Source organism: Opisthocomus hoazin, chromosome 7, assembly GCF_030867145.1.
Source record: "Opisthocomus hoazin isolate bOpiHoa1 chromosome 7, bOpiHoa1.hap1, whole genome shotgun sequence".
In the NCBI taxonomy this organism is placed as follows: domain Eukaryota; kingdom Metazoa; phylum Chordata; class Aves; order Opisthocomiformes; family Opisthocomidae; genus Opisthocomus; species Opisthocomus hoazin.
The window spans coordinates 67,389,294-67,406,582 of record NC_134420.1 but is presented as its reverse complement, the minus strand read 5'-3'; the positions used below and the strand labels follow the sequence as shown (position 1 = coordinate 67,406,582).

At 48.8% G+C, this 17,289-nt stretch overlaps 1 protein-coding gene across 6 annotated transcripts in view; it reads left to right on the top strand.

The window, feature by feature from the left end:
* The window catches only part of ESR2 (estrogen receptor 2), a 40,815-nt gene extending 27,479 nt beyond the window's left edge, over positions 1-13,336 (top strand). For all 6 annotated transcript variants that reach the window (XM_075426867.1, XM_075426865.1, XM_075426864.1 and 3 more), the window contains 4 exons: positions 1,338-1,476; positions 7,187-7,320; positions 8,706-8,880; positions 10,936-13,336. In XM_075426867.1, the coding sequence (XP_075282982.1) occupies positions 1,338-1,476; positions 7,187-7,320; positions 8,706-8,880; positions 10,936-11,125 (638 nt within the window). In that variant the 3' untranslated portion in view covers positions 11,126-13,336. The remainder of the gene's footprint in view (positions 1-1,337; positions 1,477-7,186; positions 7,321-8,705; positions 8,881-10,935) is intronic.
* Positions 13,337-17,289: the final 3,953 nt, after the last annotated feature.

Sequence of the window (17,289 nt, the reverse complement as noted above, 5' to 3'; positions counted from 1 at the left end):
GGGGCTGTCACCAACTGTCTTCCAGCCTAGTAGTTTAATAAGATTAAAATACATGGAGCATTTGTATAAATTGCTGACGGCAGATGCTTTGACAGCGCAAATGTTCTGGGTGTATTTTAAGACAGCTGGCAAGAACTACGGGGAACCTGTCTCCCATGGCCAGGCCGTGTAACGATGTTTCACTGTGCAGAGTCGTAGATAGCAGCTCGCCTAAAAATGAAGTGCCTTTGCTAAAAGAGCTACCTACAGCAGCTCTGCTTCGAAAACTGTGGCCTGATCGGGGCTTTGAACACAGCTGCAGTTTGACCACCGAACGGGTTGGCACTGTAGCTGTGTTTCATTCCTTGACTGAGCAGTCGGCTTTCCCGCTTGCATTTGATAATTCACACTTCTCTTTTCTGTGTTTTGGGTTTGCTGTGTAGTTTTTTTTTTTTGTAAGTGTGTTAATTTTATTTCTCGTTATTTGACTTCTATGAGTCTCTTTTCCCCAGTCTTTTTTGCAGGGGAAGGGAAAGGGAGGGAAACGACTGTCTGTCCCTTCTGGCGATGTTGCAGTGCTATCTGATGCCTTGCAATAACTTCTGGGGACATCAAAATGCTGGAACAGGCTTATGCACAATGCATTAATTCTGTTCTTGCTTCTAGGATGCTGTGAATGGAGGCAACGAGGACACTAATAATTTCACCAAAAACCCTTGTCTATTTTTTCTGGTTTATCGCCATTTTGGGGAAGAGAGTGGCAATAAAAGGATGGGCTGGGTTCAACACGTGTCATTTACAAAGGGGATGATGACACAGAGGCACCAAGATGTGGGTGCTTTCATAGCTACCCAACAAGCCAGAAACGAGCCTCTCTTATGAGACTAAAAAAGCCCCTGCAAGTGACAACCATATACATTCTGGGGAAAGAACAGGCTATTTTCTTAGGACTCCTTTGCAGTGCAATGCAGTGATCTCCGACAAATGTGAGTTTCCCGAGTGAATCCCCAGTGCCTCTCAGGAGGCTGTGGGACCGTCGTCTAAAGAGGTGGCCAAGCATAAGGCAGGTCCTCTGCAGTCACTGGAGTTTCACTGGCTGTATGGGAGTAATTGCACTTGAACATCACTCTGCTTTATTTCAAATGTTTTGTGGAAGATTTGACAATGATAATAACAAATATTTATGTTCCTATTTGAGATGGCAGCATGGTCCTTCTGATGTCCGTGCTCCCTTTTCTGGCCTTCTTCACAACCCATCATTCTTGCTGTTTCTTTTCGTTTGTCATGTACTCAGTCTTCTTTATGAAAACAAAGAACTAAATGTATTGATTAATTTCATGCTATTTTCATCATTTTAGGCTTCATTGATCTCAGCCTCTTTGACCAAGTAAGACTCTTGGAGAGCTGCTGGATGGAAGTTTTAATGATTGGTTTGATGTGGAGATCAATCGACCATCCTGGAAAACTAATTTTCGCACCAGACCTTGTACTGGACAGGTAAGAGAAATAAACTTCTTGAGACCACTTCACATTAGTGTGTTTGGAGGTGGGTAGGAGGAAGAAGATTAAGTACGGGAGATGCTATTAATAGTTTATCTAGCAATATCCTTTATTTGTACTTGTAACAATAATGTTTTGAGGTTCCACATCCTTACAGGGGCTTAAGGAATGCTAAGCATAAACAGTACTGTTGAACTTGCCAGTTCCTCAATTCCTGGAGCACATGACAGTGTGAAGTTTCTCTGTATCACATCTTTTGCTGGTTTTGTTCCTCTTGGTCCAGGTCTCTAGATGTTGAACCTGTAGATACATCAACACAATGCACTACAGTGGTGTCCCTCAGGGGTCCATACTGGGACCAGTACTATTTAATGTCTTCATCAATGACATAGACAGCGGGATCGAGGGCACCTTCAATGAATTTGCAGATTACAACAAGCTGAGTGGTGTGGCCAACACATCTGAGGGATGGGATGCCATCCAGAGGGACCTGGACAAGCTTGAGAAGAGGGTCCATGTGAACCTCATGAGGTTCAACAAGGCCAAGTGCAGGGTCCTGCGTATGGTTTTGGGACAACCCCTGGTACTGGTGGATGACAAGCTGGACATGACCTGGCAGTGTGCGCTGGCAGCCCAGGAGGCCAACTGTACCATGGGCTGCACCCCCAGCAGCATGGTCAGCAGGTTGAGGGAGGGGATTCTGCCCTTCTGCTCCGCTCTGGTGAGACCCCCCTGGGAGTCCTGTGTCCAGCTCTGGAGCCCTCAGCACAGGACAGACCTGGACCTGTTGGAGCGGGGCCATAGGAGGCCACAGCAATGGTACGAGGGCTGGAACCTCTCTGCTGTGAGGAAAGGCTGAGAGAGTTTGGGCTGTTCAGTCTGGAGAAGGGAAGGCTGTGGGGAGACCTAGTTGCAGCCTTCCAGTACTTAAAGGGGGCTACAGGAAAGATGGGGAGAGACTCTTTATCAGGCAGTGTAGTGATAGGACAAGGGGTAATGATTTTAAACTAAAAAAGAGTAGATTCAGGCTAGAGATAAGGAAGACATTTTTTACGATGAGGGTGGTGAAACACTGGCACAGGTTCTCCAGAGAGGTGGTTGATGCCCCATCCCTGGAAACGTTCAATGTCAGGCTGGACGGGGCTCTGAGCAACCTGATCCAGCTGAAGATGTCCCTGATCATTGCAGGGGCTTGGACTAGATGGCCTTTAAAGGTCCCTTCCAACTCAAACTATTCTACAATTCTATGATTGTCAATCAAATTCTTCCAGCTGATAGGTTTTCTCCCCCCACCCCTCAAAACAAGCAGATGTAGTGTCAGACTATGTTTCAATTATTTTAAGTAGCTTTTCTACCTGTTTTTCTGCTTGCCCCTAGTGCAGACTTCATAAATAGCTATAATAATGAACATCGTAACACTAGCCAAAAGGGATTTAAAAAACCCTTAGCTTGCTTTTTAATACTGAGAGTATTTTTTTCAAGCTAAAGCAGGGTGTTTGCAAGATTAAAAATTATTTCTCCAAAACATCGTTTACCAGCAGGGAAGAACATGGATTGGTAACAGTGTTTTTCTACAGGACCTTAGAAGGATTTGACCTCGGCTTCACATTGGTAAAAAGTCAGGGAAACGATTTACTCTATTGGGCAGGTTTAAAATGCCTCTTAACCTTTTCAACCTGGGGAAATTCATGTCTGTACCAGTCCTGTGGCTTGAGCTCTATAATAATCATCATCGCAGGTACAGAAAGCAAAATGGGTTAGTGAGAGAAATAAATTTGTTTGATAAAGGGTGTGAAATAAATTATTTGCTCATAGAAAATTCAGTGCAAGAACACGCTGTGTTGTTCAACACAATTATAAGAAATTGCTGAAAATGCATGATACATTTACAGAATCACAGAATCACAGAATAGTAGGGGTTGGAAGGGACCTCTGTGGGTCATCTAGTCCAACCCCCCCGCCGAAGCAGGGTCACCTACAGCAGGCTGCACAGGACCTTGTCCAGGCGGGTCTTGAATATCTCCAGAGAAGGAGACTCCACAACCTCCCTGGGCAGCCTGTTCCAGTGCTCCGTCACCCTCAGAGGGAAGAAGTTCCTCCTCATGTTCAGACGGAACTTCCTGTGCCTCAGTTTGTGCCCATTGCCCCTTGTCCTGTCACTGGGCACCACTGAAAAGAGCTTGGCCCCATCCTCCTGACACCCACCCTTCAGATATTTGTAGGCATTTATAAGGTCCCCTCGCAGCCTTCTCTTCTTCAGGCTGAACAAGCCCAGTTCCCTCAACCTCTCCTCGTAGGGGAGATGCTCCAGTCCCCTCACCATCCTTGTAGCCCTCCGCTGGACTCTCTCCAGTAGCTCTTCATCCTTCTTGAACTGGGGAGCCCAGAACTGGACACAGTACTCCAGATGAGGCCTCACCAGGGCAGTGTAGAGGGGAAGGAGAACCTCCCTTGTCCTGCTGGCCACACTCTTCTTGATGCACCCCAGGATCCCATTGGCTTTCTTGGCAGCCAGGGCACACTGCTGGCTCATAGTTAACCTGTCATCCACCAGGACACCCAGGTCCCTCTCCGCAGAGCTGCTCTCCAGCAGGTCCACCCCAAGCCTGTACTGGTGCATGAGGTTGTTCCTCCCCAGGTGCAGGACCCTGCACTTGCCCTTGTTGAACCTCATCAGGTTCCTCTCTGCCCAGCTCTCCAGCCTATCCAGGTCACGCTGAATGGCAGCACAGCCTTCCGGTGTGTCTACCACACCTCCCAGTTTGGTGTCGTCAGCAAACTTGCTGAGGGTACATTCTAACTCTTCATCCAGGTCGTTGATGAAGAAGTTAAACAAGACTGGGCCCAGTACTGACCCCTGAGGGACACCACTTGTCACCAGCCTCCAACTAGACTCAGCGCCGCTGATGACAACCCTCTGAGTTCTGCCATTCAGCCAGTTCTCTATCCACTTCACTGACCACTCATCCAGCCCACACTTCCTCAGCTTCCCCAGGAGGATATCATGGGAGACTGTGTCGAAAGCCTTGCTGAAGTCAAGGTAGATAACATCCACAGCTCTCCCTTCGTCTACCCAGCCAGTCATGTCATCGTAGAAAGCTATCAGATTGGTCAGGCATGATTTCCCCTTGGTGAATCCATGCTGACTACTCCTGATAACCTTCTTTTCTTCCACTTGCTTCATGATGGCCTCCAGGATAAGCTGCTCCATCACCTTTCCCGGGATGGAGGTGAGGCTGACCGGCCTGTAGTTCCCTGGGTCCTCCTTCTTGCCCTTTTTGAAGATTGGAGTGACATTGGCCTTTCTCCAGTCCTCGGGCACCTCTCCTGTCTTCCAGGACCTCTCAAAGATGATGGAGAGTGGCTCAGCAATGACATCCGCCAGCTCCCTCAGCACTCGTGGGTGCATTCCATCGGGGCCCATGGATTTGTGGACATCCAGATCGCTTAAGCGATCCCTCACACAGTCCTCCTTGACCAAGGGAAAGTCGTCCTCTCTGTAGGCTTCCTCTCTTACCTCCGGGGCCTGGGATTCCTGAGGGCCAGTCTTAGCACTGAAGACTGAAGCAAAGAAGGCATTCATTAGCTCTGCCTTCTCCGCATCCTTCGTCACCAGGACACCCGCCTCATTCAGCAGCGGCCCCACATTGTCCCTAGCCTTCCTTTTGCTGCTGATGTAGTTGAAGAAGCCCTTCTTGTTGTTTTTGACATCCCTTGCCAGCTTCAATTCCAGGTGAGCCTTGGCCTTCCTCGTCGCATCCCTGCATGCTCTCACTACGTTTCTGTACTCTTCCCAAGTGGCCTGTCCCTCTTTCCACATGCCATGCACCTTTCTCTTCTGCCTGATCTCCGCTAGAAGCTCCTTGTTTAACCATGCAGGTCTCCTTCCTCCTTTGCTAAATTTCTTTCTCAGGGGGATGCATTGCTCCTGTGCATGGAAGAAGTGTTGTTTAAAAAGCGACCAGCACTCATGGACCCCCCTGCCTTCGAGAGCCCTGGCCCACGGGATTCCTCCCAGTAGCTCCTTGAAGAGGCCAAAGTCAGCCCTCCTGAGGTCCAGGGTTTTGATCCTGCTTATCGCCCTGCTTCCTCCACGCAGGATCCTGAACTCGACCATTTCATGGTCACTGCAGCCGAGTCTACCTCCAACCTTCACGTCCTCCACCAGTCCCTCCTTGTTTGTTAACACAAGGTCCAGCAGCGCGCCTTTCCTTGTTGGTTCCTCCACCACTTGCATCAGAAAGTTATCATCGATGCTCTGTAGGAACCTCCTGGATTGCACCTGCCTAGCTGTATGGTCTTCCCAGCTGATGTCAGGGTGGTTGAAGTCCCCCATGAGAACCAGAGCCTGTGGAATCCTTAGTTCCTCAGGAGCTGATATGTGCTGAATAGAGTGAGCTTATGTGATGCATTCCTTCATCTCCACAAGACACAGCACAACGGGAGCTAGCAAGCACCCGGGCACGCTGTAATATGTTTTTGAAGACATGCATATATGAAACCGGTCTGTAACTTGATTGTTTTTATCTGAGCTGAACTTCAGATACATTTCCTACATAATCTTTGTAGACAAGTACTTCTCTGATGGTTGTGTTTGTTTAGAAATTGCAGCTGCCTGCCCCTCTCCGAAGCTTCACATTCTCCTTCGCTGTGAGGAACGTGGGGAAGGGGGCAATATTCCAGCAGCTGCCTTCCTGCAGGCAGCGTTGCTTCCCCTCTTAGTGGTGTCTGCCTGCGCCCACCTCGCAGCCTGGAGGCTCAGCACCTGCCAGCTGGGACCCGGCAGAGGAGAAGAGTTCTTTAATTCCCCTGCACTGCTGTGCTTAAGTCTGTCTCATCTTAGAAACATTACAGAGAAAAAAAATCTTATAGTCCAGATAGTATAAGAAGCATCCCTTTGAATACTGTGTCATAGAGCTTAATTGCTTTTTGAGTCCAGTATATGTGAAAAAAACCTAACCAAAACCAAGGAACAGTAACATCAGTGGTTGGAAATTTGCTGCTGCATAATTTTAAACCCATTGGAGTGGCTTAGGGTTGTCTGGGGTTTTTTTTCAGATCAGAAAATGGGACCATTTCTGATATCCAAAATGGAAAAAGTTGCATTTAGTAAACACTTGTGAACTCAGAAATAACCAAACCACAAAACCACCAAAAGCCAAAAAAATCCATTTACAATTAAGCATCTCCAAAGAAAAAGGTGCCAGGGGATGGGAGTAGAGGTTGTTTTATTCTTTAAAATTGTCTTATTGTTCCAAGAGACTTGTTTGAGGGGATCTTTCTTATTCACCAAGTCCTGAGGCCTCCGTCAGGTACAAAGAGTGATGCCACTGGTTGTGGTACTAACTCCTTGTGAAACAAATCCGGAAAATGGTTCAAGGTGTACTGTGCCCTGCACTACGGAGTTTCAAACTGGTTACCGAGGATTGTACTGGCTGTGAGTTTAAAGCCTCTTACACAAATCAGATCATACTTACCTGCGGTCAATCCTGCATGCACTTTAAAGAGAAAATCAGTTTCTTAGAGGTGATGACCTTCTATTCCAGTGTAATTTTCAATTTAGATTTCATAATAGAACCTTCTGAATTCTCCCAAGGAAAAGATGGACAGGCCTTTTGCAGCCTCATTCATGCTTTGACTTTTGTCTGGCTGAGTCAGAGTTCCTTAATTCTACTTTTTCAGTAACTTTTTCAATGTGTTTCCATAGGGACGAGGGGAAATGCGTAGAGGGAATTTTGGAGATCTTTGATATGCTCCTGGCCATGACCTCGAGGTTCCGAGAGCTGAAGCTGCAGCACAAGGAGTATCTGTGTGTCAAGGCAATGATCCTTCTCAATTCCAGTGAGTATGTGGTCGATGCTCACCAAACTGTACTTTTTATTTCAAGGGTGGCTGGGAAATCAGCCTCTAAAGATGGCAGAAATAGCAAATGAGATAAAGCCGTTGAAAGAGAACAACAGGAAAGGACTTCTAACTGTCAGACTGTAAGGGTTTTTGCTCAGGAAACTTCTGAGCAGTATCATTTGCTGGATTTAGGGTCCATGGCCTGTTGTAATAACTGCATGAAAGGCTCTGAAAGTCTGAAAGTTTCTCACAAGATGGGGCTTACGGCCCAAGCTGTGTCTCTGTGGCTCCTGGTCATGTGTCAAGCTACTGCACAGCTCCACAAACCTGTCCTTAACAGTTAATCCTAGTTAAACTAGTTACTCAACTGAGTGGTGATTAATTGGGCTTAAATGTTCCTAATTAATGGTAATTAAATGTTCCTAATTAATGGTAATTAATTGGTAGAAATGATTGGAAGTACTCAACAGTTCCGCAAGATGAATTGCAGGATAGCAGCTTTGCTTTACAGCAAGGCAGATAGGAGAGTGTGTTTGCTGATTCAGCAAATCATGTTCATCAGTGATATTTTCTTCAAAGCCTCACATCTCAAAAAAATCTATCCCTTCACCTCTCCCTGCTCTCCTTTCTTGTCAAAGTTAGTCTTTTACTCCTAATTTTCAAGGTGTTCTGGAGCCCTGTCCTTCCACAAGTATCTTTGGGAGGATTATTTTTTTTTTTTGCCCAGGTCTCTTCTACTCTCTCAGTAACGTCATTGTGTGTTTCCAGCCCTTCCTAGCGGGGATTTCTTCTCGTCCCTCTCCGTACCCCCAGTCCCCTTTTTTGGCATTTGCTGACTTTTAAGGTTTCTCACTGTAGGCAAGTGCTGTATTATGGCACCCTTAGCGAGCTGCAGGGAGCCCATGGCAGGCTGGGGCCATCAGCAGTGTCTCTCACCATGTTCTCCTTCCTCCCTAGGAATACTCAGGTATACTCAGAGAAAAATGGATTTTTTCAGCAAGAAGTTGTTAGAGCAGGCATAATGCTGTAATTCATAATAGTTATTAAGTTGCAAAGTACGGAGTGATTCAAAGGAAAAACCCCTGGAGAAGGGAGAGCATGTGCGTTCTCGGGACTGAAGGGTCTATGTTCAACATACTGTCTTGGGAGGATTTGGGAGGGTTATTCAGTTTGCAAATGACGTGGCCATCAAATTTTGGCAAAGGGATGTAAGCTGGAGCTTGGCGTGGCACATGGAACATCGTTTGCATGGTCTTGAGGGGGTGTCAGGATATGTATCTTCTCTAACCCTATGGAAATATTATATCAGGAGAAAAACCCACAGTCATGGCTTTTTTTCCTTCCTCATGAGCAGGGCACATTTCTTTCTCTTCCCTGGTTAGGCATGTTTCCCTTGTCAGCAGCAGAACCTGAAAGCAACAGGAAACTGCATCACCTGCTGAACGTCGTGACTGATGCCTTGGTGTGGGTGATCGCGAAGAGCGGGATCCCCTCGCAGCAGCAGACGACGCGTCTGGCCAACCTGTTGATGCTCCTCTCTCACGTCAGGCACGCCAGGTAAACCTCGCGGGATGGGTGCAGCGCCCAAGGCCTCCGTGTTTGTTCATGACAGCAACAAAGCAAGGCTCGAACTCCAGAGCTCTCCTGAGGGAACCCTGCGACTGCTCTTCACTGCTGCTCATTGTGAGCATTTTCTTCTTAGCACAACTAAACAGACAATGTACTCAAGTGCTTGCCGGCACTCAAAAACGTTGTGCTGATATTAAAATGCTGCCTTAACTGTATTACATTGAATTGTTCATTATGTATCTGCCTGAAATGTTTAACAATAATAACACAAATTCAGCCTTTAAAAAAAAATCAAACCACCCAGCCACCAAAACCCTTTCATCCCAAATAAAAGCCTCTTTCAAAACTGATTTACAGGGTGGGCTTTGGTGGAGCAAAGTGCGCTTTGCGTGCCATGTTTGACCCGGGCCAAACTTGTCTTTTATTGGGAGCCATAGCATTTTTTTTTCCCAGTGACTTGTGCTACAGCAATGCCGCACTCCTGCTTTCCCCACGGGAAGCAGCTCCTGGACCTCCTTGAGCTGCTCGCCTTTGCTTGCAGCACAGCAGACTCCAGCGCGGGGCCCTACAAAGAGATGCGTTCGTGTTCAGGCTGTTTGTCATTTTAAATTATCACCCAGAGACCAGCTATTCACAGCGGTGTCTCAGGTCTTGGCTGCGGAGCGTGCGTCCAGGGAAGACAGTCCTGGGCCCAGGCTGGAGCACGCAAAGGAGAGATGGGCATGCCTGGCTTGGTGTAGGGACACTGGAGGAGGGACAGCAAGCTTCCTGGGAGAGCAGGTGGCAGCGGGAGGGACCTGCCTGTGCCGAAAGGCAGCTTTTAACAGCCAGTTTGTGAGCTGGGGGGGAGGGGGGGGGGGGGGGGGTGAGAGCCAGCTCTCACCTGCAGCAGCTACAGCACCAGCCAGAGCTGCACCCAGCTCATGGCTCTGGTGCCCTGCTGTCGCCTGGGTTGCCCACAGTGGTGTGACACCACATCACAGCGTCGCAGGAGCTCTCGTCCTGGCATGGGGTGAATAAATGTTGTGAATCTTTGCAAAAATTTTTTTTATTTTCTTATTAAGAGTTTTTATGCTGTGCCTGCCTCAGCCGAACTCCGGAGGCTACTTGTTGCCCCCATCTCCTTTATGCTGCTTAGCACTGGTCAGTCAATCATACTTTGTTCAGGAAAGAATTGATGCTCTCAGCCTTGATTACCAAATGATGCAGGACCCTCAGGAGCAGGGTGTAGGGCAGGGAAGCCTGCAATTTCTTCTGTGCCATTAACTTATTTAGAAGTTAATTGTTACTGCTGGAATTGTAGCAGAACCTCATTTTTCTGGAAGCATTGCTCCCCCCGCCCCGAAGCTCCCAGGTCAGCTATGTGCTGGCTGGCCGCTGCTGTTTCCACTGTGATAAATTTGGTGTCGAACAAGTGCACTTCGATTTCAGCCCCCAAACCTGCAGTGCATCTGAAGTATATGGATGTGCAACTGTTAGTCCAGATCGTGATACAGAGCACCCAAGCTAACAAAGTGTCAGGGTATCTTACTGCATCACAAGAAAAATGACTTGTGAAGCCTGTAGCCATCTGCAAGCTCTGACAGCGGACATGCAGAGAGGGAGCAAACTGCCTGAAGACAGCCAGGGTGGTTTGCTCTTCCTGCTCAAGCAGGCAGGAGAGGTAGGTGGTCCAGGTAGTCACTAGAGCTACACACTGTAGATTCCCCTTTTGTATAACGATGCCACGTACGGGCCTCCCACATTTACAGCATCAAAGAGGTTTTTCTCTTTGATTTCAGTGGGGTCAGTAAATCCACGTTATTTTTTGAGGTCAGTTTGTGCGGTGTGAAACAAACCTTGTTTTTCTAAATAGTAAAACACTCAGCTTTTAAGTACTGGGATGTTGTTACTGCTGATAGTGGGAAGTGTTCTCGGAGACCACAGCAGCTAAATCCTCTTAAGTCCTAGTGAGTACAGGGCTCTCCTGCAGCCAGGAGCGTGTTTTCCTTCTCTGCACTGTCGGACCCAGCCCGCTGACTTGTTTTCTGTTCTCCTTCACAGTAACAAGGGAATGGAACATCTCCTGAGCATGAAGTGTAAGAACGTGGTCCCAGTGTATGACTTGCTGCTGGAGATGCTGAATGCGCACACTGTCCGGGGCCAAAGGAAGTCCCCGATCACACATCCCGAATTCAGCCCGTTAGCGCACGTGGAGGCTGGAGACAGCCTGCGAAACGGGGCGGCCCAGTAATTCTGCCGAGACCTGGGAGGGTGAAGCTTGTTCGAAGCTGTGGGAAAAACCAAAGCTGCTGTGCTGGGACTGCTGAAGTGCGACCGAGCGCGAGGCCTCATCTCTTCTGGATTTGCACATCCGCATCTCGGGAAAGGCTTGTGGGACGCACACTTCTGTCTGCTTTCCTGACATTGTAATAGCTGCACTTTTATAGTGCCTTTTCGGAGACTCTTCAACAGCACCTTACGAAATTAAGCCTCAGAACAGTCCTGTGAGATGGGGAACTACTGCCTCTCCTTTTCAGAGGCGGGTGACCTGAGACAGAGGGATGAAGAGCCAGGTTTGAGGTGACAGAAGTCTGTGTCAGGGCTAGGAGTAAGCGCCTAGGTCTCCGTCTCCCAGACCAAGGCTTTTAAGGGCTGAATGATCTCCTTTTTCAGCGTGAGACTACATGAAATGTAGAGCAGCGTCGTTTGGGACAGACCCGCTCACCTGCGGGGCTGATCCCTGGGCAACGCCTGCTTTGCGGCTGATCTGGGCAAAGTGTGGGGATGGGTACAACGTAAAGCAGTTTCTTCTTAAATATGCAATGGCTGCAAGGGCCTTTGTTTGAAGGCCATTCGGAATAGCTTCTGGGCCTGGTTCAGAGCCTCTTCAGAAATGTTAAACCAAGCTTAAGTTTGTACTTTGTGAGCCTGTTCCTAACACTCACGTTCTTATCTGTGTATAATTCTTCAGTGCTTTAAACAATGACCAAACTGCCTGGATATTTCAGTCAACGCCGACCTTTGAAATGTGTTTTGTCTGTGAGATTAACGTTATTTTATATATTTATTAATGACGTCAAATCTATTATAATATTTAGGTACAAGAGGTTACTCTGTGAATATTAACTGTTTGCATTTGTATATGGTCTGCTAATCAGGGCTTGTGAAATCAGCTAGGAACAAACCCTCTTCCCTCCGCTTGTGACTGGCGTGTGGACTCACCTCCTGCCCGCCCGGCTGCGAGGGGGGCCAGGCAGGGGACGAGAACCCGAGCTGGAACCTGCTGCTGCCCTCAGGTCTGCTGCTTGCTTGTCCCCAAGGCACACAGCACCCCATGCTGTGGTGGGATCCCTCGCAGGGTCGGGGGGATGGTGCTGGCACTTTGCTTCGCAGCTGTGGTGACTTGTCTGAATTTCACTGAAGATGGGGGTTTCAGCCCCTCTGCCCTGCTGATTTCTGCGGGTGTTTGAGCTGCACTGAGCAAAAAACCCACAGGAAATAGTGGGGGCGATGGCCTCAGCGAGAGCAGGATGGCATCGTTCCGTCTGGATCGCACTGGGGTGCGAGCTGGAACTGCCGTCACTTCGGAATGGCTGTGCTCAAATGTCACATGTGCATGTGCTGGGCATCGCAGTAAGGTGAAGTTCAACTGGGATCGCACCGACAGCCTGTTTTGAGCCAGTAAGTCTTCTGGATTAGGGACTTTCATTAGTGTGCCATTTGCATACTTTGAGTATTAATCAAACCTTTGATCTAGGCGGTTTTTTTAAAGCCAAGGACAGTATTTTTTCATAGGAGCGGCATAAAGAGTTTTCAGTGAGTTGCACAAATCTCTTGTCGTGTTTTGATCTTGTACGATACCAGATGCTGCTGATGGTCTAAATTTTTACTAGCTACCTTTTTATTGTTTTTAAGAAACTGTGATAGAGCAGTGCCCTTCTAAATAGCTATAATATTTACTACAAAAAAGGGAAGAAATGCGAGTGCAGTCTGGACTTCATTGGTACTTTCATTTTGAGGGAGGTTTTGCTGTGAAGCAGACGTGTTTCAGTGTTTGTTGGGCTTGATCACCTCCTGGCCTCAGTGCCTGTTGCATTGTTCTTTCTCTCATTTTCCTTATACTGTGTCATCTTTTAAATACAGTTTTTCAAAGAAATGTTTAAGTGATTTTTTGTTTGTTTGTTTTGCTTTGGAAGTGCTGAATTTATGTGCAATCTTGAAACAAACCCCTTAAAAAGAAAATGGGAAAGAGTGGGTGTAAATTGTAAAAATTAACGTCTAAACGGAAATTTGCTCAGGACTGACTCTGTAAAGGGCGATGCCGCAGACTTGTGCCACGTGTTGTGATGCGTACGTGCCATTACTCGCACAGTGCAAACAGGGAAATGATGTGATTTTTAACAGGTATTTTTTTGTCGTGTTGAGTATCATTTTATTAAAAGTTACTACTAGTGTTTTAAAATGGGCAAAAGCCAATAGCTGTCGCCTCTCTGGATTGCTGTAGCCGTGTCTGCATTTGGCTAAGAGCGTGTCTCTAAACCAGTGCGACCAACTGACGGCAGGAGGGTGCCCTCGGCCCTCGCGCGAGGCTTCATCCCCCGGGCTCTCGCAGTCCCGGCGCGGAGCCCCGAGCAGAGCTGCCACGCTGCGTGTCGGTGTCGGGGGGTTTCCAGCTCCGACGTGAGCCGAGCGCTGAGGCACTGCAAGGGCTGTGCGGGGGGCAGGGGAGCGGGGCCCCTTCGGGGCTCCCCTTCACATCAGCTTCTGCTGCTGAGGCGGGACCTGGCCGGAGGCGGCTGTTTCTACTTGGAGAAATCATGCTGCAGTCCTTGCATGTTCGCAGAGGTGAGCAAGAGTGGTTCATGCTGGAGTGCCACCTGCCATGGGTTATTCTTAAAAAAAAAAAGAAAAAAAAAAGAAAGAAAGAAACCCAAACTTTTCCTGATGTGTGCTGTTAAAAATATGCTGAGGTTCCCCTCCAGTCTGGAGCTAGAACCAAATGGTAAAACCACCTCAATTTTTTTAAAAGAAACACAGTGAGTCTTGGAGCATTTCAGGCAGGTGAAGTACTTTGTCTCCAGCACCTCTTTCACGCCTCCATCTTCTTGCAAATTACCTGTCCGTCGTGCTGTGCCTTTGCGAGTCCGAGAGCAGACTATGGGGAAAGGATGTGTTGGAACATTCTCCCTTCAGATAGTGCCCAACAAGCTTGGTGCTCCTACAAAATGTGAAGCAAACTAAGACAGGTAGCATTTGATTTTTTTTTTTCAATAAATGTGCATATTTCCATAATAATAAACAATTAATTCCTTACGGACTAACTGATAGATTGATACCAGGATATTTGTGACGAAAGGAGAGCATCCTTTTAAGTGCTGGAACTTTCTTTTCCTCCTCATGGCTTGTGGAGTAGGCAAGACTTCTGCTGTATTTGCATCATTACAGTGGTTTATCAGAGCCAAAAAATGCAGTGAGGCCCCCCCCCCCAAAGTTGCCTCTTGGTCCTATTTGCGCTGTCACCAGTGACCAGCCTCTTCTGAGGTAAGAACTTTTGTCTTGTTTGGACTTTTATCACAGAATCATAAATGGTTTGGGTTGGAAGGGACCTCACAGATCATCCAGTCCCAACCACCTGCCATGGGCAGGGACCCCTTCCACCAGAGCAGGTTGCTCAAAGCCCCATCCAACCCGGCCTTGAACACTGCCAGGGAGGGGGCAGCCACAGCTTCTGTGGGCAACCTGGGCCAAGGCCTCAGCACCCTCAGAGTGAAGAACTTACTAATAACTGATCGAAATCCACCCTCAGTTTAAAACTATTACCCCTTGTCCTGTCACAACAGACCCTGCTAAAAGGTTTGTCCCCATCTTTCTTACAAGCTCCCCCCCTTGATTATTGGCAGGCTGCTCTAAGGTCTCCCCCAGAGCCTTCTCTTCTCCAGCCCCAACTCTCTCAGCCTTTCCTCACAGCAGAGGTGCTCCAGCCCTCGTACCATTGCTGTGGCCTCCTCTGGCCCCGCTCCAACAGGTCCAGGTCTGTCCTGTGCTGAGGGCTCCAGAGCTGGACGCAGGACTCCCAGGGGGTTGCACCAGAGCGGAGCAGAGGGGCAGAATCCCCTGCCTTGACCTGCTGCCCACACTGCTGGGGGTGCAGCCCAGGGTACAGTTGGCCTCCTGGGCTGCCAGCGCACACTGCTGGGTCATGTCCAGCTTCTTGTCAACGAGCCGCCCCAAGTCCTTCTCCTCAGGGCTGCTCTCAATCCATTCTCTGCCCAGCCTGTATTTGTACTTGGGATTGCCCCAACCCAGGTGCAGGACCTTGCACTTGGCCTTGTTGAACCTCATGAGACTCACACAGGCCCACCTCTCAAGCCTGTCCAGGTCCCTCTGGATGGCATCCCTTCCCTCCAGCATGTCAGCCACACCACGCAGCTTGGTGTTGTCTGCAAACATGCTGAGGGTGCCCTCGGTCCCACTGCGCATGTCGCTGACAAGCTGTTAAACAGCATCAGCCCCAGTACCGACCCTTGAGGAACACCACTCATCACTGGTCGCCACTTGGACATCGAGCCATTGACTGCAACTCTTTGAGTGTCACCATCGAGCCAATTCCTTATCCACCGAGTGGTCCATCCATCAAATCCATGTTTCTCCAACTTAGAGACAAGGATGTCATGCAGGACAGTGTGAATTGTTTTGCTCAAGTCCAGGTAGATGACATCAGCTGCTCTTCCCTTATCCATCAATGCAGTAACCTTGTTGTAGAAGGCCACCAAATATGTCAGGCACGATTTGCCCTTAGTGAAGCCATGTTGGCTGTCACCAATCACCTCCTTAGTTTCCCTGTGCCTTAGCCTAGTTTCCAGGAGAATCTGCTCCATGATCTTCCTTGGCACAGAGGTGAGACTGACTGGCCTGTAGTTCCCCAGGTCTTCCTTTTCACCCTTTTTAAAAATGAGGGTTATGTTTCCCCCTTTTCAATCACTGGGAACTTCACTGGACTGCCACGACTTCTCAGATATGATGGATAGTGGCTTAACAACTTCATCTACCAGTTACTTTAGGACCTTGGGATGCACCTCATTAGGTCCCCTGGACTTGTGCATCTTCAGGTTCCTTAGATGGTCTTGAACCTGATGTTCTCCTACAGCAGGTGGTTCTTCATTGCCCCAGTCCCTGCCTTTGCTGTCTGTGACTTGGGTGGTGTGGCTGGAGCACTTGCTGGTGAAGACTGAGGCAAAACAAGCCACTGAGTATGTCAGCCTTCTCAAAGCCAATTGTAGCGACATCTCCCGTTTCACTCGCGAGGGCGGTACAGTTTCTTTCATCTTCCTTTGTTGCCCTGTGTACCTGAAGGAACCCCTCTCCTCTTTGCCACGTCCCCAGCCAAGTTCAGCTCCAGCTGTGCCCTGGCTTTCCTGATCCCCTCCCTGCACTCCTGGGCCACATCCCATCATTCCCCCAGGACGTGTATCTCTGCCTCCACTGCCATGGCACTTGGGTTTCTTTGTTTGTTTGGCTAAGAGGTCTTGATTTTCCGGACTTCGCCAAGCTGACCTCCTGCCCCCCCCGCCCGACTCCTTGCGCACCAGGACTGAGAGCTCTTGCGCCCAAAGAAAAATGTCTTTAAATTCAAAACACATATGTATAAACCGGCGCAAAAGTTTCCAGTGGCAGCTCAGCCTGAGTGTGCGGAGTTATCGCTAACGCCCACGGCCATGACTGCAGTCTTGAAAGGCACGGGCGCGTGGAGGGTCTGGAGCCGAACTGTGTGGACAGCAAGCCTGAGCTTCTCCCATTCAGCTGGGCCCAAATGATTTTTAAAAACTGGCCCGGAGAGCCTGGTTTGTGCATCCAAGGCTGTTCCTTTGTCTGAATACCAGAAAATAGTCGTGCACTGCTGAAAGAGCTGCTCCTTCCCAGGATGTGCTGTAACCCACATACACACACACCCCCACATACACACGCTGTAACCCACGTACACAAAAACACGGTTGTGTTTATGGGTCAATTCCCATCTCAGCGCAGTGACCACATGGCGAAGGCAGACAGCCCTCTGTCCTTGCCCCCCCCGAGGGGTGCCCCTGGGAGACATGCTGCCCTTACCTGCAGAGTTGAAGTTAAAAACAATGCATGGGTTCGTGCGGCTTTGTCTGAGGGGCCTTAAAGAGAGCACAGCCTAAGGGCCTGTCACAGGAATTACTGGCTGATGTAAGGGAGCACGGCCAAGGGCCGCCGCCACCACGGCAGCTGCTCTCGCCCTCTGCCAAGCCGCTGGCTGCAGCGACTCCTTCAGCAGTGCATGGCCCTGTGGTCCTTCCCCACGCTCAGAGCTGGAAGTCACGAAACAGCCTTTGCTGTCCTCAGCGTTCATCTCAAGAAATCGTTTGACGTCACTTCTTATGCCCTGCAAGCTGA